This window comes from Typopeltis vanoorti, chromosome 2, assembly GCF_054136105.1.
Source record: "Typopeltis vanoorti isolate ZY-2024b chromosome 2, IOZ_Tvanoo_1.0, whole genome shotgun sequence".
Lineage (NCBI taxonomy): Eukaryota > Metazoa > Arthropoda > Arachnida > Uropygi > Thelyphonidae > Typopeltis > Typopeltis vanoorti.
In genome coordinates, this window is record NC_143550.1 from 172,559,307 (window position 1) to 172,580,476 (window position 21,170).

A 21,170-nucleotide genomic window follows, 5' to 3' on the forward strand; every position below is an offset into this window, starting at 1 on the left:
CTGCATTCTCCTGATGAAAGATGATTTTTTTCTTCTGCAAACCAGGTCTTTTTTTCACGATTTTTTGCCTAGTCTGGTTGAAAGATTGGAATAACATTCCCTGGTTATTGTTTTACCCTTTTACCTTTTATTAATTATCTCCCGAGATAATTAATAAACAAAATGCCTTTAGCATCCCAAATAAATGCTATGCCCTTTCCTTCTGATGGGACTGACTTGATCTTCTTTGGTGCTGAACAACCGGCTTCTGTCCACTGTTTTGACTGCTGTTTGGATTCTGGTGTGTAAAAGTAAATCCAAGTCTCATTCATAGTAATAAATTAATGCACAAAATCAGTTTTGTTCTTGTTAAAACACTCCAAGCACTGTTCAGAGATTTTCATGTGAGTGCGTTTTTGATCTACTGTGAGCAAGCATGGCACCCATCTTATGCAAAGCTTTTTTAATTTTTCATGCAAAATATATCCTACACATTTTTTTGAAATGCCTATAGTCTCAGCAATTTCATGCACTTTGACTCGCCAGTCATTCAGTACCATATCGTGCACTTGATCAATGATTTCTGGTGTTGTTACACTTTTTGGACATCCTTCGCTTGGATCATCGTCAAGGCTGGTACAGCCACTTTTAAACTTGGCAGCCAATTTCTTAATTGTTGAAAATGGAGAAGAGTGCCCATAAACCTTTATGAACTTCAAATGAATTTCTTTTGGCATTAAACCTTCTTTTACAAAGAATTTTATAACTTCACTACTCAATTTTATCCATTTCGAGGGATAGATACAGACAGCAGTTTTGCTTCAGACAGCTGCATAAAACAAACTACTCAATAGAATGATTTGCAATTTCGCATGGAGGTTTATGACAGATGTTCCAACTTTAGGGGAAAAAATCTTGCCAATAGTGTTGCTATCTCTGGTCGAGGCCAAGAACTTTTCAGACCACCCTCATACATTAGCCTTCACATTTATTTTTGGGACAATATTCTAATTAAATGTAATGGAATAAATACATGCAACACAGAGAAATAATTAAATAACAGGTTTAATCATTTCAATCAATTAAACCTATTGTTTCATTATTTCTCTGTGCTCTATTTAGTCTATTAAATTTGATTGTGAGCATTAACAAACCAAATGAGCATTTGAGTTGCTCATTTGGTTTGAGCATTAACTTAAACCAAAAGATTACCTAAAACCAAATATGTGTGGACAGTATCCTACTCTATTAGCTGTGTCTCACTAATGCTTATAATTTTTGCCAATTCTTGATAACCAATGCCAAAACTTCACACCCTTGTTCCTGATGGTTGCCCATTAGTATACATACATTGCAAAATCCCCTTAAACCCACAGGTAGCCTTGAATTTTTTAATGAGTTTCCTCATTCAGATTTGAGACCTAAGAAACTTCATATCTGAATGAATGGTATCATTATTGTTTGGAAACATACTCTAAAAAACTTAGAGGCATTCAGCAGCTTAAAGGTTGTTGATTTCCTGAATCTTTTTTACGATCCTTTCTTCCAGATCACCATCACTGGAATCCAACACCCTGCTGCCATGTTTGCTGTGCAGTATGGTGTGACCAATGGACACCCAGATAGGGGGATCCTGGCAGTTTTGCACTACTTTGGCCTCTGCTTTGCCAAGATGGGCCATCCAGGATGGCCCAGCCAGGATTAATCAGCTAGTGGGCTTGCCGGCAAGGGTGTCACAGTAAGTCTCTCTCCCTTCATGGTCCAGGGTTGGGATCCAAGGCTTGCTGTGGTGGGTGCTGGTATAGCATTGTGGGTAGCCCTAGTGTTCCACTCCCATGCACTTTCATTGCTTGCTGGTCAGTGGATGTCCATGTGTGGCTCCATGCTGGGTGGGCAGCTCTGGCATTAAACCAAAAAGATTCGGGATGAATTATTCATCCTCAATCGTTTCAGGGGCCCCTAACTAAGTTCCAACCAATTACCGATAATGTTGTATCTACATTGGTAAGAAAAGTAAGAAAAAAAAAGATATGTGATACTAGTATAAATGTACCAGTGTTTTTGATCATCCATGCAATAGGTGAAAAGCTAATATGGAAAACGTCACCCTTCTTTATTCAAATGGGTATAGAAGGACTGGCAGGATCTCCCAAAACTGTTAAGAAATTATGTTCTGATGGATATCCTTGTGGAAACATCATGTCAGCAACATTCCAAGAAACTACTGGGAGCAACATCAACGGGTGGTATTCCACAGTAATACCTAATAAAATACTCAATTCTTCTAGAGGAGCGATATTAGAATGGGATCTCCTTGATGTTCTTGATGAAGAGATATGTTCAGAGCTTAAAGATCAGGGAGTGACAGGTGTGAGACACATCCTGATACATAGAGATTGTCACCTGGTTCCAACCAGGAACATTATTCTTGGTTTTGATACACCAAAGCCTCCAACATCTGTAAAAGCATGGTAGCTTAACTGTTCTGTTAGAGCAGTGATTCTCAACCACTGTGCTGCGGAACTTTGGTGTGCCGTGAGATTTTTTAAGTGTGCCGCCACTGCGAATACCCATACATAAGCGGCGTCAATCAAGTGGTTCAATCAATTCAACCTTCCTAGCGGGGACTGGCTGAACCAATGCGCATGGCTATTGTAATGGCTACTGACTAACAAAGCCACATATTAGTTTAGTCTACTAGTCGCCTGCTTGATGTGCATATGGTTAGTTACAACTTATATATTCGTTTTCGTACGTGCAATACCACAATATTGTGTAGTCCAACTTAATTAAAACAAATTCAAAGGCAATATACAATATGTCGTTTTTAATAATTTTTTGACAAAATTATTTTTATATTCAATGAACCTCCTTAAATGGATAAAAAAAAAAGAAAGCTTAATGATGATAATGATGATGCTAGCGATCATGCTAATGAGCCCAGTACAAGTAAAGATGTTTTCTCCACCAAAAAATGTAATGTTCATCGTCAGTATAATGATGACTTCTTAAAATTTGGATTTACATCTACAATGGAAAATGATGAAACTGTTCCCGAGTGTGTGGTATGTGGTTGTAAATTATCAAACAGTGCTATGGTTCCGAGCAAGCGCCAACGTCACCTGCTCACTAATTATCCTTTGCTAGCATCAAAAGACAAAGCCTACTTTCAAAATTCATTATCTGCAAGATCCAAACAATTAAAGATTTTTAAAAAGCAAATTAGTGTGTCTGAAAAAGCTCAGATAGCTTCTTATGAAGTGGCTGAATTAATTGCTCTCAAATTAAAATCTCATAATTTGGCTGAAGAAATTATATTACCTGCTTGTCGTAAAATTGTAAAAAGAATGATCATTGAATCAGCAGAAATTGATGTTTGTAAAATACCACTTTCAAATGACACAATTCATCGCAGAATTATAGACTTGTCCCGAAATATTGAAGAAAATACTGCTAAAACTCTTGCAAGTTCAAATTTTGCTTTACAAATCAACGAAACAACTGATATTACGGGAAAAGCACACTTAATTGCATTCGTTCGATTCATTCACGAAAATGATATAATTACAATTTTTATGTTGTCATGAATTATCTGATTTCACAACAGGAAAACATATTTTCGATGAAATTAATTCTTATTTAAAGAAATTAAAATTTCGTGAAATTTGTGCATTGGCATTTGTACAGATGGTGCTCCGGCTATGACAGGATCTATAAAAGGATTTGTAACACATGTAAGAGAACATAATGCAGATATATTAGTTACCCATTGTTTTTTGCATCGGGAAACACTCATTACAAAACAATTACCATCAGAATTGAAAGTAGTGCTGGAACAATGTATTAAAATGATTAATTATATAAAATCAGGACCATTAAAAAGTCGCCTGTTTAGTTAATTATGCCAGGCTATGGAATCTAAATACGAATCATTGTTACTACACATGGAAGTCAGGTGGTTAATCAGAGGGAAAGTTTTGTCTCGCGTGCTTGAATTAAAAAATGAGATAAAGATATTTTTTGAACAAGATAATAATGATTTTGTTGGTTTGTTGGATGACAAAATATGGTGTGCTAAGCTTGCTTACTTATCTGATATTTTTGTTATTTTTAATAACATAAATACGAGTTTGCAAGGACCGAAAGAAAATATTTTAAACTCAACCGATAAATTGTTGGGATTTCAAAAAAAAAATTACTCTATGGAAGAATAAAGCACAAGAAAGTACCTTAGAAAAGTTTGAGTCAGTTCCAAAAGATTGTTATAAAATAATTCATAAAATAGTCATTGATCATTTGACAATTATTATTATTATTATTGTTCCAGGCAATTCCAAGGAGTCGACAGACTCATCGAGGGAGGCCCTAACATCATGTCAAGAACAACTATTCGACATTCACACAGTGTCTATCATACCTTGCCTTGAACTCATTCACTGTCGTAGCACCCATTACAGACTCTGGAAGCTTATTCCACTCATTCACTACTCTCCAAGTAAAAAACCTAGCTCTAACACCCTTGTCAACCACGCTCTTGCCCAGCTTCCATTCATGGCCCCTAGTCCTCCCGCCACCAGTCATATTTTCAAAAATATCTTCTGGATCAATCTTATAGAAACCCTTCAGTAATTTGAATGTCTCAATCATATCACCCCTCCTTTGCCTATCAACCAATTTCTGCAAACCACAAATCTTCAACCTATTCTCATAAGGTTCATTTCACAGACCTGCTATCATCTTGGTCACTCATCTCTGGATCCTCTCCACTTCTTCCCCATCACGAAGAAACCCTGGTGCCCATAACTGGGCACAGTAGTCCAGATGGGGTCTTATCAATGCTCGATACAGAGGAACAACAACTTGTTTTGTCTCTGCATGTTAAAGTATTTTTCAGAAGCCAAGTGATTTGGTGAGCTGTTTTAGTCACTTTTGCAATGTGCCCCCTAAACTTCAATTCCCTATGCACCAACACTCCCAAATCCCTGGCCACATCAATCTCCTGGAGTACGGTTCCACCAATGCGATATACTGCTGCTATTCTTTTCACCCCAAAGTGCATAACCTTACACTTTAGCACATTAAATTGACATCCATTTTTCCTAGCCCAGTCCTCCAAACTATCCAAATCATCCTGTAAAATTTTGACATCCTGTGCACTCATAATTGCTCTACCCAACTTTGCATCATCAGCAAACAAATGAACACTTCCTCTCAAATCCTTTCCAATATCATTGATGAACAAATTGAAAAGCAGTGGTCCAAGAACAGAGCCCTGTGGCACTCCACTAGTCCTAGATATACCAATACTAGAGCAAAAAATTGTTCATTATTTTCCAAATTTAAAAATAAAAAAATTTGATTGGATTCGAAATCCATTTGTGATAAACTACACATCGGTGTATGAACTAAATTTGAAAGAAGAACTGATTTCTGTGTGTGATAACCGAGATTTAATTTCAAAACATTCAGAAGAATCAATTAATTCGTTCTGGATTATTCTTAGATACAATTATCCAACAATATCACATAAAGCTTTAAGTGTGTTATTACAATTTTCCACATCTTATTTGTGCGAATTCGGGTTTTCGGCTTTGACCAATATAAAAATGAAAAAAAGATCCAGGCTTTTAAATCTGGATCACGAAATGAGAGTAGCATTATCATTTATATGCCCAAATATAAATGAAGTTATCAAAAAAAAACATGCTCAAATTTCGCATTAAATGTAATTTATCATTAAATAAACATTTTGTTTACTTTGTAATGCAATTTCATTTTATATTTTATTACAAATTATTATTGTATGCTATTTTTACAAAATATATTATAGGTACATGAATTAATTAACCAAGTAAAATTCTTTTAAATTTATCTTATTGTTAGTGTGCTGCCAAATTTTAAAATTATTAAAAGTGTACCATGACAAAAAAAAGGTTGAGAATCACTGTGTTAGAGTGTACATCCCCTAAGATGCTTAAAATGTCTGATATATGGGCACATCCAAACTGCGTGTCGTGGTAGAAGGGGTGGAAGTGCTTGATGTGGTAGTAAAGAGCAGGATAACAAATCTTGCTATGCAAAAAAATACAAATTTGTCTACTTTTGGGGTGATCATTCAGATTACTCTCATGTGTGTCAGAAGTGGAAAGATGAAAAAGAAATACAAAAAATTAAAACAGAACAATATATCATTCCTTTTTGCATCCTCATATGATATATGAGGATGCAAAAAGGAAGTTAACTACTGCTATGCCTGTTCTGAGATCCTGTTATGTTGAGAAGGTGGCAGATAAGTAAATGTCAACAGCATCTCAAACACATACGTCTATTCCACAATCTGATAATTTCACCATGCTTGAATTTTATGATCATGAGTGCTTCTCTGTTGAGTGAATCAATCTCATGACCGTCATAGTCTTACTCCTGAGACAACTCCAAAAATGGTTCCATTCAATGAGAACCCATTTGTCAAAAAAATTATGGCAAAGATGTAACTTAAAGATAAGCCACCATACACTCCAACAAAAAAAATGGATACTTTGGTATCCACATAAAGTAAATTAAACTTGACAACTGACCCTTCCACATCAGATGTATTAAATATTTTAACAGAGGAAAAGATGGACACTAGCCATCCATACTTCCCAAAAACAATTAATAAATATAAGCCTGACAAAGGTAAGCCCTGAATGTCCCAAAAACCAGACAAGTCTATAAAGCCAAAGCAATAGGAAAAATTTTTACAATGCAACTGTCAATTTGGGTTTTGCCAGGATATAGATGATATCAAGATTTTGCTGCAGAAAGACAAACCTTTTTATTTCTGTCTACAGGAAACATACTTAAGACCCAATGAGGACCCTACCTTGTGGAATTTCACTGTTGTATATGCAGGGACAGAACTTCAGGTGGTCCTGCTCATTGAGAAGTAGCTATCCTACTGGACAGGATAGCTACTCCTGCCCAGTAGGATAGCTTTCTTTCCTTTCCATCATGTGCAACTTAATACTGCTCTGGAAGCAATAGCAGTTCACCTATACATGGGATTTCTTTTAACAGTATGTTTAATTTATTTACCACTAAGTGCTGAGTTAAATGAAATTGATCTTGATAACTTTATCTTGTAACTGTCTGAACCCATACTTAGTTAGTGCCAACACAAATAGATGAGGTCAATTCATTGAAAGAATCCTTGACAATAACGACCTCTTCCTTTTGAATATTAGACTCAATACTTTCTTTCATATGCCTAATATGCCACTCATATTCTGCAATCAATCTCACAATCTGTTCCCATTCCATTCTTCCACTGCTCACGTGGGACATAAAGAGAACATATATTATTATTATTATTATTATTACACCCTCTATGGAGTCAACAGATTCATCGTGGGAGGATTCAGCTGACAAGATATTTATCATATAGAATTGAATCTTATGCCACTCATATTCTGCAATCAATCTCACAATCTGTTCCCATTCCATTCTTCCACTGCTCACGTGGGACATAAAGAGAACATATATTATTATTATTATTATTATTATTATTAATGCCTAATATGCCACTCATATTCTGCAATCAATCTCACAATCTGTTCCCATTCCATTCTTCCACTGCTCACGTGGGACATAAAGAGAACATATATTATTATTATTATTATTACACCCTCTATGGAGTCAACAGATACTGAATGGGATTAAGATCAATCTTCATTGCATCAGCATTATCGTATGATTACACATTCAAAGCTGGATTATGGGTCTGAAGTCTATTTTGCAAAGCAGAATAACTTGCAATGGTTGGATCCCATCCATTATCTGGGTATACAGATAGCTACTGGTGCCTTTTGCACATCACTCAGTGAGTGATGTGCTGAAGCAAATGAACCAGCTCTATCACTCAGATGGAAATGGAAACTGATTTCTCTTAATTATGCCCTAAATATAAAGTTTCTTCTAGATTATCTTGTAATAAGTTTAGTTTAATCCTTTATCCAAGTGTGAGCAAACAAAGTTTGCACCTGAAAGTATCTTCAGGACTGGGGTAAGGTAGTGCAACATCAGGCAACTGGTTGCAAAGGAGGAGAAAGCTCTCTCATCACTCCTATCTCAGTATCTCCCACAATGCAAAGCACATCTCCTTGCGGATATGTGTAATGCTATGCATTCTCCACCTTTGCAACGAGTTGCCTGGTGTTGCACTACCTTACCCCAGTCCTGAAGATACTTTCAGGTGCAAACTTTGTTTGCTCACACTTGGATAAAGGATTAAACTAAACTTATTACAGTCTAACCAAGTGAAAAATAAACTCTCTAGATTATCTTGCATGGACAATGCAGTCTCTTTCTCTGCATTGGGAAGCTCAGTATCACATGTCAGACTGACATACATCCTTTTGGTATGCATGTTAAAGAGACTGTGCAAGCTGATCGCATGAATGTTGACAACATTGCCTATGCCAAACACAACAGCATCTCTCCTTAGCTTGTTTGCACTCCATCCTGCAACCTCTCTCTCTCTCTCTCACACTTTGTCAACTACTGAATTCTCATACCTCCATCTCTCTATCTGCAGTTGTTTAATGCACACAGAGCAGCCCATCTATACTATAAATCAGAGAGGGATGCTCTGCGTACTTCAAACCAGATCTCCAACCATATCTCACCTGATTGCAGTAATTATTATTAAGAGAGACCTCAGAGAATCATCGAGGGAGGCCACATACTTCACACATCAGCTATCATACTTATTCTTGAATTCATTCACACTGCTTGCACTCACAACATCCAATGGCAATCCATTCCAATCACACACCACCCTCTGAGAGAAAAATCTAGCCCTCACACCCTTCTTGGCAGCCTTTGTTCTCAGCTTCCAAGAATGCCCTCTCATCCTTTCCCCACCCTCCATAAATTGAAAAATTCCATCAATTGAAATCCTGTATGACCCTTTCAGAAGTTTGTAAGTCTCAATCATATCACCCCCTCTTTCTCCTGTTTGCTAGTGTCTGCAGTCTACAAATTCTCAATCTGTTTTCATAATCAGTATTCCACATATCATTTTTTTTACACTTACCTTTGTACTCTCTCCAGTATATCAGAATCACAACGGAAACAGGAGACCAGACCTGTGCACAGTAGTCCAAGTGAGATCTTATCAAGGCCTTGTAAAGAGGCAAAATAACATCCTTATCTTTACATGTGAACGTTCGTTTCAGCATTGCAATTATCTTTTGAGTTGTATTTGCAATCTTTGCCACATGGCCCTAAACTTCAACTTCCTATCTATTAACACTCCAAGATCCCTAGCCTTATCAGTTTCTTCTAGCCTAATCCCACCAGTATAATACGACATTGGATATCTAATCATGCCGAAGTGAATGACTTTGCATTTACTGACATTGAACTGACACACATTTTCCCATGCCCACAATTCCAGCCTATTCAAATCATTCTGCAAGTTCTGCATATCAGGAACATTCCTGATTACCCTACCTATCTTTGTGTCATCAGCAAATAACTGTATGTCGCTTGTCAAATCCTTCCCAATATCATTAATGTACAGATTGAATAACAGTGGACCAAGCACTGATCTTTGGGGTACACCATTTGGTATCTTAAACCTTGCAGACTCGGATCCCCCATATACCACTTTTTGTTATCTGTCAGTCTGCCATCCTCTTATCCATGCTAATATTGCATAACCCAAACTCATTTTCTCCAATTTATGCAGCAGTCTGCCATGCTGTATTCTGTCAAAAGCCTCAGTAAAATCCAAAAGTATCATGGTGTATCCATTCCCCCTTGTCTAATTCATTGGTAACATTATTATAGAATGTGAGCAAGTTGCTAAAACATGACCTTTCCTTAGTAAACCCATGTTGCTCATTGCAAAGTAGAGATTCACTGTCAACCCATTTCTGAATGCGGACCCTAACCAATTTTTCCAAAATCTTCACCACCACTCCCGAGATACTAATTGGTTGATAGTTGGATACATCGTTCTTATACAGCAGAGTTGCATGCCATTCAGCTTGAACTCGTGCATATAAAAGAAAACCGCTACCAAAAGCGTGTAATTTATACTGACTCATTGAGCTCTTTACACGCTCTCTGTTCTCCTATGTATAATCTTCATACCTGTATGAGGTGTTACACCTGTTGTATATAATGAAAAACCTTGATGTTTGGTTATGCTGGATTCCCAACCGCATTGGAATTAAGGGAAATGAGACTGCAGATGGAGCTGCTAGATCAGCTCATATTTTCTACATGTGCTGTTTGATAGTACCATATACAGACTGGAAACAGTTTATATGATCAAAGCTAAATGCTCAATGGCAGTGATGGCAGGAAGCACTGTCAAAAAATTATATGACATTTAGCATGAAATGAAGCATCAGCATTCTAGTCATCATAGAAAAAAAAGAGAGGAAGTTCTTGCTAGGCTCCACATAGGTCACAGTCATATTATATATTCTTATTTACTGAGGGCTGATGACCCACCATGTGTAAAAAATGCAACACACATCTTACTATTTGTCATATTCTGGTGGAGTATCAGCACTTTACACAAGAGAGGAATGAAATTTTTACCTATCTAGCCAAGCCATATACACACAAGCAGATGTTATCAGACTCAGACAGATGGCATGATGTTTTTAACCTTAAATTGTACAAACACATTTGTCTGTAATTTTGTTTATTTGTAGATACTGCATTGATTAGCTTAATTTTTGTACATACATATTATTTTACTAATTTACTTTGACTATTTATGTACTGCAGGAAATTTTGACCTCTGTACTGCCATAACTTTTACTGTAATATGTAGATACTGTTGCTTAACTTAATTTTTGTACATTCATATTATTTACTGGTTTAACTTTGACTGTTATGTACTGCTGTAACCTTTGCTGTGGTGCAGTATTACCTTTGCCGTTCTTGTGCCAATGCACCATAAACCAACCAAGTAACCTTACCTTGCTTTGGTAGAATTTGGAAATTATGCTTCTTTTTTTTTTTTTTAAATAAAACATATCAATATTAGAGCCTGTTAAATCTGTTCACACCTTGCAGAATTTTCACTGTTTGCTAAAAGATTGCATTTTTGTTAAAAAAAAAAGAAAAAAAAGAAAAGAAAAAAAAAACATTCTGGGATATAGAAGACTCCATGTACTGCAGCAGAGCTTATGTAAGATGGACTGGAAGAAGTTTTATGAGATTGTTTAGAACATTGGGATGACATTGAGATATATTACAGATCACAAATCCGCCCAACCATCAAGTACTTCTCTCATGTATGGGGTGCCCCCCCCCCCCCCTAAAAGCTCCCTCAATACAGAGTAGAGCAATCAGACTTATTAATGACCCATCTCTTGCCAACTCACTTCCCCCACTTTTGCACAGAGATTGGTCTCTGCACTATGTGTATTCTACAAATATTTCCATGGAAAATGTTCATCTTAAATAGCATCAATAATTCTCCCACTTAGTACTCAGCTCATTGGAACACGTGCAGCTGCTGCTCAACATCCCTTCACAGTGCACGTTGAAACCCATAGAACAAGTTTCTTCTCCTTCTCCCCTGCAACTGCTGTGTGTGGAACAGTCTTCCCCCTTGTTATGTTCCTCAGGGAATACGATATACAGTCATTCAAATCAAATGTGAACGAGTATCTTCTTTCCAAACCCAAAACCCATACACAGTACTAATGTACTATAGGTTGATCAACCAACCTCTCGTGTATGGGCTCAACATAAAAAAAAAAAAAAATATATATATATATATATATATATATATATATATAAGAAGGATAAAAGTGGTCTCACTACATGTGTATTTTTCTCAGAACATCATAAAATGGATTGCCTCTGATCCTTGCCTTATTTGGATGTCAGTCTCTTTACAAGAACAGTTAAAAATACCTTAAACAGGAACCAGGGCTTCATTCTTCATGCCATTTGGAAGTCTTTCATACATTTACACCATCATCATCAAATTCCTGCCATGTACCCCCAAGAGGTGTACAGGATATGATAGTACTACATGAAAAATTTACATCATTACTAACTTCCTATCTACAATTTTCCTCGAAATCAGTCTGTTACTTGTCAAGACTCCAACATTATCAGATCTTATATTTCTATCATCTAAGGCACTTTGTACTGTATCAATCCATCTATATCTTGGTCTTCCTCTGGGTTGTTTTCCTGCCAACCTGGCAGAGAACACTTGTTTTGCTAATCTTTCCTCGCCCATTCTGTTTAATTGTCCATACCATCTTAGATTAGTTCTGCTAATGCATTCCTGGATGCTGACAATGTCAAGCTCTTTCCTAATATCCTCGTTTTTAATATGATATTGCCATTCATACCATCTGTTCACGCCTCTAATCTTTCTCAGGATTCTCATATCTGCGGTCTCTAGTCTTTGGTCAAGTGTTTTACTTCTGTCCCAGCTCTCAGATCCATACGTTAGAACTGGTTTGAACACGGTCTTGTATACAGCTAATTTAGTGCTCTGACTAATTTCTCTCTTATTCCATATGAATTTATTCAATTGACTTCCTACCATACCAGTTTTGTTGATTTTGTTGTCTATTTCTATATTTGATTTACCATCTTCACTAAAAATCGTGCCTAAGTAGCTGAAATTTTTTACTTGTTCCACAGGTTCTCCATTCACAATGCAGTTGACATTTACAACAATTCTGCCTATTTTCATTGTCTTTGTATTTTTATTGCTGACCTTCATACCATATCTATTACAACAGTTATTCAATTTAGTCAGGGAATCTTGCAGACTTGTAGCAGATTTATTTAGCAATATAACATCGTCTGCATAAAGCAAAGAGCTGATATTAACATCTCCAATTTTGATATCAGGTTTCATACCACTTTCCTTCATAATGTGATTCATATAGATAATGCATAACAGAGGGGATAATGTACATCCTTGTCTCACACCAGATTTAACATTAAACCATCTTCCTGTACTTCCTTCAATCCTAACTGCTGATTTACAACTCAAATAAAGACTAAGTATTGCTTGATATAATGCCCCATTGACACCATATAACTGTAGCATATTGAATAGCTTCTCTCTTGGCACCTTGTCATATGCCTTTTCCAGATCGACAAAACTTAAATACAGATCTTTGTTATATTCCCATGTAGAAAGGCAGCTATTTGTCGTAAAGTGAAGATCTGATCCTGACAGCCTCTATTTGGCCTGAATTCAGCTTGTTCTTCACCAAGCTTTTCTTCCACAATTCTTCTCAACTGCTTTTCAAGTATACTAGCATAAATCTTACCAGGAACACTCATTAGTGAAATACCTCTGTAATTCTCACATTCAGTTTTATTTCCCTTTTTATATATGGGTACTATGAGAGCTCTACTCCAATCATCGGGAATTTGTCCCTCTGTCCACGCCTTTTGAACTATGCAGTACAGCCACTGTAAGATTTTTATACCACCATACTTCAGCATTTCTGGTCGAATATCATCTACTCCTGCTGCCTTTCCACATTTCAAGCCTTTGATGGCTTTTTCTACTTTAAGTATGGATATGTATTCCTTACTGTTTGCCTGTTGAGTATTTTTTACCACTGTGCTATCACTGCTTGTTTCATTTAGCAATTTTTCGAAGTAATTACTCCATACTTCAATGATATCTTTTTCTCCTGTTTTCATGTCACCTTTATCATCTCTAATTCCTTTTACAGCACTCTTTCCTCCATTTCTGAGCTTCTTCAATAACCTCCAGAATATTTTACCACCTGCTTGATATTTATTTTCTATGTTCTTGCTAAAGTCCTCCCATGACTTTTGTTTAGCTAGTTTTATATAGTGTTTGGATTTCTTACATTTGTCTCTGTATTCTCTAAGAGCACAAGCTGACTTATTTGCCAGGACAGCCTTTGATATATCTGTTATGTCAATGATAATCTAACAGCTTTTGTTGGAGTGAACACCTTTTCATACCTCATATGTAATGTAATGCACTTGACTAATTTACATTATTATTATTGTGCTGGTTTGAGGCAGTACAGTTGAATATTGGGACATTTAATTCTCCTGTGAAATTAGCGATTTTTATTTGTTTTATCATGTTATTTACTTGGAATTAGATTTTATATAATATTACTGCTGATTTTTGTGTATTTCTAGTATTTGATATTTTTTTGAAATACTATTAATATTAATGGTATTGTGATGCTGATAATGATGTCAAAAATATCACAAGATAGAGCAGCAAAAAGTGGAATGCTAGTGAAAAATTATTTACAACGTGTCTTGTACCACTGAAAAGAATCATGCCATTTCAGAAACTGAAATGTATGAATAATTAAAAAGTATGAATTAACTTTAGAAATATCTAAACTAAAGCAAATTATTAGGTTAATGACAAGGGAATTGAAAAAGATGAAACGTTATTAGAAAAGCATCAGAAGAATGAAAAGGATAAAAAGCAGAAGTAGATGAAACAAAAAAGTATTGAATCAGGTAAGATTTCACATAAAAATAATCAGGTAGGCAAAATCGATTTTAAAGAGAAAAATGTTGTGTGGTATGGAGATTCAATAATAAAACATGCAATTGATGTGTAATTATTTTGAATTTTCCAGGTGCTAAAATAAATAAAAAAAAATTATGGTTGCAGTAGAAAGAAAATAAAATTATGAGAGATGGTGGTTTTGGTAAGAACAAAGGATTTATCTGATGATAAATACAATGTAACAGAGGATATTATTATTATTACTACATGACACCTCCAGGGAGTTCAAAGACTCATCGAAGGAGGGCACACTCTCTGTCTCCACCAACCACAACTACCATCATCATCTACTCCAGCGCCATCTGCTGCCCACCACCACCACTAGATTTTCACAGACAATCACAAACATCCATGCCCACGGGTGTATTTGAACCCGCAACTTTTTGGGCGGAGAGCGGATACGCTAACCACTCGGCCGACCAGACTGGCAAAAAGTTCTTCTAGTTGGCAACTAGAATCGAACCTATGATGCTCCCTCTTCTGGTGATTTAGTGCCGTGGAAGGCACATGTCCTCTCCACTGACCTACATCAACGCTGAAAGAACTGTTGGTAGAAGTGAGAGACAAGAGTGAGAAAGTGAATGTATTATGTTACCTAGATATGATAGAAAGGAATACTATGATAACAAACAATTCCATGTGTAGGCTGTGAAGAAAGAATGGTTGTATTTGGATGCATGAGGTGATTTTGAAAGAAGAATGGGTTTGTATAAAAGGGATGGCCTACACTTGAATGCATTTTGCTATTAGCAGTCTGGAAAGATAATCGGTATGAGACTTAAAACTGAAATTCAGGGAAATTAGATTACGATGGGAGGATTGGCAAGAATCTGTGCAAAAAAGAGTGACCATATTAGGTAACTGTGTTTGTGAGAGGAATGTGCAGTATCATGGAAATTATTATGGGGAAAAAATGATTGTGTGTTTGTCTGGTTCAGACTTAATTAGTAAGTTCAAGGATGTCAGCGTAAGCAAGGCATTAGATAAGAATAGAGATATGCAAGTTGTCCAACTTGGTAACTTATTGTCTTTACACGAATGCCAGGAGTATCAGAAGCAAAGGAGTAAAGTTTGTTTCCTCAAATTGTAGGCATTAATGAGACCTGGCTGTCAGAAGCAGATATATTAATTGGTATCAAGTGTAAATGGTACAGTATTTTTAGGAAGGAGGAAGGGGTGCTGCTAACAATACCGAATGATTTGATTCCAGTTAAGGTAGAAACTTATGACTGTAATACTAGTAACATTTTTCCATGTGCAGTGAGTTTGAAGCCATCTGGTGATGTTCTTCAAGACGAATTTGTGCAGATCAACCAGCTTGTCCATAATAACATCAAGAATACGTTTCTCTTAAAGGATCCAGCAAATCCGCTTTAGCAAGCCATGCTTTATCTACAAAACACAGGATTCAGTGGAACAAAACCAAAATGTTGCACAAAAGTGATTTCTTCTAGACAGACTCTACTAAGAGAGTTGTGAAGCACACATTCACAACCTGAACTTGAGCGATTGCCTAAAACTTTCTGAATTTTGGAAAGTTTTATAAACTAACACTCACCATTCATGTGTTCCTTAATTGTAATTAAATTTTTCTTATATTTAAAAATAATTAACTAAATTAATTTGTTGTAATTTATTTTTAATATCTATTAATTGCAGATGGAGCTATTCTCATTGCAGCCTATAGTGCACATAATATCACATGCTTTCAATTAAATTGTTTTTCTTTTTAGAGGTTTTCCTATAACTGTGACAATGGCTATGAAACTTAGCCAAAAATTTTGCAAATAAAAATATTAAATGTAAGTGATTCTGGTATTAATATTTTATGATGAATGCATTGACAAGTAAAGATAGGTTGGTTATTATCCTTCTTTATAAGGCTATGATTTGGCCACATGTTGACTACTGTGCACAGATTTGGTCACCTGCATTTCTAGAGGACTGGGAAGTGGTGCAGAGGATTCAGAAATGAGTGACCAGGTTCGTGACAGGTCTGTAGAATGTTCCCTATGAGGATAGACTGAAGGTGCGCGAGTTGCAGAGTTTAGCTGACTTGTGAAGGAGAGAACGTATGATAGAAGCATGAGTTACTGAAGAGATGTTATAAGATTGACACAAAAGGATTTTTTCAATATGAGAGTTGGGTGAAAACAAGGGATCACACTTGGAAGTTATCTAAGAGTGGGGTTAGTAAGAGTATTCTTCACTTGGAGAGTAATGAGTGGAATTGATTGCCAGAGATGGTTGTGAGTGCTCCAAAAGAGAATAAGTTTAAGGATGTGTATGATAGGTATGTGTTAATGGATAGTGTGGGTCTCTGATGATGAGTCTTTTGACTCCATGGAGCACCTTTATAAATAATAATATTTGGAGGACTGGCTTGAAAATGTTCCATGTTTTTTCTTTAAAGCTGAGCTTCCAGATTATTATTATTATTTCACACTTCCAGGGAGTTCAAAGACTCATCGACGGAGGTCTCATCTACAACTCTGTCTCCACCATTCAATCCACCAACTGACCTCAACTACACTAACACCATCTACTGCTGACCACCACCACTAGTATTTCCACAGACAATCGCAAACATCCATGTCCACAGCGGGATTCGAACCTGCAGCCTTTTGGCTGGAGAGCGGATATGCTAACCACTCGGCCAGCCAAGCTAGCCGAGTGGTTATCTTACCCTTATTCCTCATGTGGTACTAATATTAATGTATTATAGGCTAACAGCCTTTCATTAATGGAATTAACATAATTTTTTTGAATTTTGAGAACTGATAAAGTTGGTCTCACCAAGCATTGGTATTTCTACTGGACACAGAATTCATTAGAAAAAAGACTAAAGTGTTACATCAAAGCTGTTTATTTTATTTTTTCAACAGCAATTCGTTTCATTTTCTTTAAACTGCAACTAGTTCGGATTGAGTCCTCCTATATTTAACATTTACATTCTGACACTTGCTGGTATTATTTTTAATTTTTATTCTATTTTATTTTCTCTATGACTGTTTCTAAACATTGATAATGGTCAACAAAAAATCAACAAAGTTGCATTCATTAAACGATATATTATTCACAACATAAGAAAATTCCATCTTTTATTTAGTTCTCTTATCATGTCTGCCTTGTACTGTAATTTTTGTTGATATGTAAACATCTAATATATACCAGTAATATTGTGAGTGACCTGAATTTTTAACTTGCACCAGGCATATGCAGAGGGAACCTGTGTGGATTTATCGCCTTATCATTTACATGACAGTCAACTATCAGGACAACAGTGTACTATAACCAATATCAAAGTAAGTATTAAATTTTATTAGAAGAACTGTTTTATTTAATAAGAATTCTTTAGTATGTTCTGAATAATTACAGTTCTGTATACTTAGAAAATGTATGCTGTGAGATACAGATTTTTTTATTTTTTTTTAAGTAGTTTGAAATTATGAAATCAGTTTTAGTGGTCAATCTAAGAAAATACTGCATAGAAAATGTGTGGGTGTTTTCTACTGCTGTTTGTAAATATCATAGTGACAATCTTCTCAAGATTAAGAACAAATGGGAGGGATATGTTCTTCTGAAGGGAAGAAATTGCTACTAAGTATGATTTTCCCAGCATGATTGGGAAGAGCAAACTGAAAAATTGAAAAATACATTGGATGCCAGTAATAGGTTTTCACTTCATTCATCATAATCATTTCTGATTATACATCAGAAAGTTCAAAAAGTTCTAAAGATGAAGAATAACATTTGTTGATGTTACGAAAAAAAAAAAAAAAAAGCAAAATTCTATTTCTTGGTTGCAATTTCAGTAAACTGCAATTCAAAAATTTATTGTGAGATGTTAATTCTTAACTATGAGCTTCTACTTATAAGTTAAAGCACAATGATTAAGATGTGCATTCTCATTGCACAGAAAGAAATGGCTTTCTAAATGTTTTTGACATATTTAACAATGAATTTAAATTCTTTAAATTTATGGCTACAAGGATGTGGAAAAAGCATTAATGATATATAAAAGCTTTTGAGCTGAAAGTAAAACGTCTAAAAAATTTAGAAACTAGAGAATTAAAATATTTTCAAAATTTAAATGAATTTCTTCTATCTGTATGTTCACTGGGCATCCACAGATGCTGTTTCGCAACTCCGATGCTCGGTGATGTGCCACACTAGGCTTCACCATGTAGTCCTGTTTTTTGCTTTTCTGTAGACCTCAACTCTCTGAAGATCAGTCACTCCACACACATGCACGCTCTGTCTGTCCGTTCCTCCCTCCCTCCCCATTCCATCCTTCCATTCCATCCCACCCCATTCTATTCCATCCCATCCCTTCCTTTCCGTTCCTTTCCTTTCCAGGAACTTTACCTTCTATTAATGTTCTGAGAACAGTAATAGAAGGTAAATCTATTACTGTTCTGAGAAGTCCCCCTACCATCTTTTCAATGTGTCCAAAATATTTTAACTTTCTTCTGTCAATATCCTTAAGGAGCCATAAAGTTCTACTGATTTTTTCTAACATCCATTCATTTATATGCTTTTCAGTATATGATATCCTCAACAGCCTTCTGTAACACCACATCTCAAAAGCAGATATCATTTTGTTATCTGACTTTTTTTAGGTTCCAAGTCTCACATCCATAAAAGTCTCTGTTGGAAAAAGAACTGCATCCAAAATCCTCAACTTTGTTCCCATCCTTCCAGATTTTAGACAAGTCTCTGACTGTTGTTTTAGCCAATCCTAATCGTCTTCTGACATCTTCTGAACAGCAATGCTTCACATTAATAATGGATCCCAGGTACTCAAACTTGCTGACATTACAAAGAAGTACTGTATCATCAACATACCTCAGATTACTGATCAATCTACCTCCCATCCTTATCCTTATTTCTGTCTTGAGCGCATGATGTCCTCTGCATATATACTAAACAAGTGAGAAAGTAAACATCCTTGCCTAACTCCTTTTCCAACTTGAAGCCAGTCAGTCAATCCAACACCTGTTCGTACCGGTGCTTCTTGCTCCCTGTACAAGTTGGCTATTTACCTGATAATGTGTTGAGGAAAATCCATTCTTTTCATTACTTTCCACAGTTTCACATGCTCAACACAGTCAAAAGCTTGAGAGTAGTCTAAGAAACACATTACCAGAGGGAGTCTAAAGTCTTTATATTTTTCTATGATATGTCTAAGGCAAAGGATCTAATCTCTGGTGCCCTTATCTTTCCTATACCTGCTTGTTCCTCAGGCATCTCTGCATTAACTTTGGCCTCAATCCTATTTAGCATGATCTTCAATAAACTTTCGCTTGCATGAGATATTAAACTAATAGTTCTATAGTTAGTTCTTGCATGCCTTCATATCACCTTTCTTATGTAGTAGTATGAAATCCGACTTGTTACAGTCTCTAAGCCATGATCCTGTCTCCCATATCCTTTTAATCAATCTATGAAACACTCTTATCTCTCCATCCCCTGTGGCTTTAATTAACTCTGGAATTTCATCTGCACCTGGGACCTTATTGCTATTAAGCCGCCTAAGTGGAGGAGGTTCCACGTCAAAATTTTCCTGGTGAGAGGGTTCCACATTTTCTTTATCCACTCTGCTGTAAAGTTCCTCACAGTATTCTTTCCATCTGCTTTTGATTTCCAGCTCTTCTGTTAGTAATGCTCCATTCCTGTCTTTAATGACATTCAATTTGTGCTTAAACTTGTTTTTTAAGTCACGAACTAAATAAAGCATCCTTTTATAATTGTGCTTCCGCATCTGGAACTCTATCTCTTCATTTATTAGTATAAAACTTTTCCTTGTCCTGCTTGATGGCTCTTTTGATTTCAATAAATTTCTTGATGAATCAAAAATTTTGGATGGTTTAACAATGAGTTGTATGATATTTTTTACTGAAACATTAGTATTCATTGAGTTCCATTTTAGATTAAAAATGAAAATTTAATTCAATTTCTTAGATATCCTGATCATTGTTCTGTTGATATAATTCAAATTATCTAAATCTTGCCTGGCTGAATTTACCTAATATTCCTCACAGTATTCTTTCCATCTGTTTTTGATTTCCAACTCTTCTGTTAGTAATGTTCCATTCCTGTCTTTGATGACAGGAATATGAATTAAGTTAGTTCTGATGTAGTTTAATATGGATAAACAAATTTATTGAATTTAGAGAGTGAAAAAGCATGTATCAAATGAAGATGAACATTTTAATATGAATGATAACTAGTAATATGAATGATATGAACTGTAACTAGTCTATTACAGAACCTCAATGTCAATACATCTGTGGGATTGGATGGTATACCAGCTCGTGTCGTACGTGAAGCGGCCAAAGAATTGTCAGTGCCCTTGACCATTATGTTTAATTTGAGCCTCAGGACTGGGTCAGTCCCAAGGGGGTGGAAAGAGGGGAAAATAGTTCCACTGCACAAAGTTGGTTCCAAGGCTGCTGTTGAAAATTACCGACCAATCAGCATAACAGGAATCATTATCAAGGTCTTAGAGAAAATAGTCAAGAGGAAAATACAAGATTGGATAGAAGAAAATGGGATACTGTATCGGGGACAGCATGGTTTTGTGAAGGGTAGGTCATGCCTCAGTAACTTGCTCACGTATTATAAC

The 21,170-nt window shown here is 36.0% G+C and overlaps 1 protein-coding gene across 1 annotated transcript in view; it reads left to right on the forward strand.

The window, feature by feature from the left end:
- Nucleotides 1–21,170, forward strand: part of LOC150109672 (neurobeachin-like protein 1) — a 1,254,229-nt gene that overhangs the window by 490,360 nt on the left and 742,699 nt on the right. Inside the window, exon 21 of the mRNA XM_090413954.1 lies at nucleotides 17,755–17,847. Within this exon, the coding sequence (XP_090270080.1) occupies nucleotides 17,755–17,847 (93 nt within the window). The remainder of the gene's footprint in view (nucleotides 1–17,754; nucleotides 17,848–21,170) is intronic.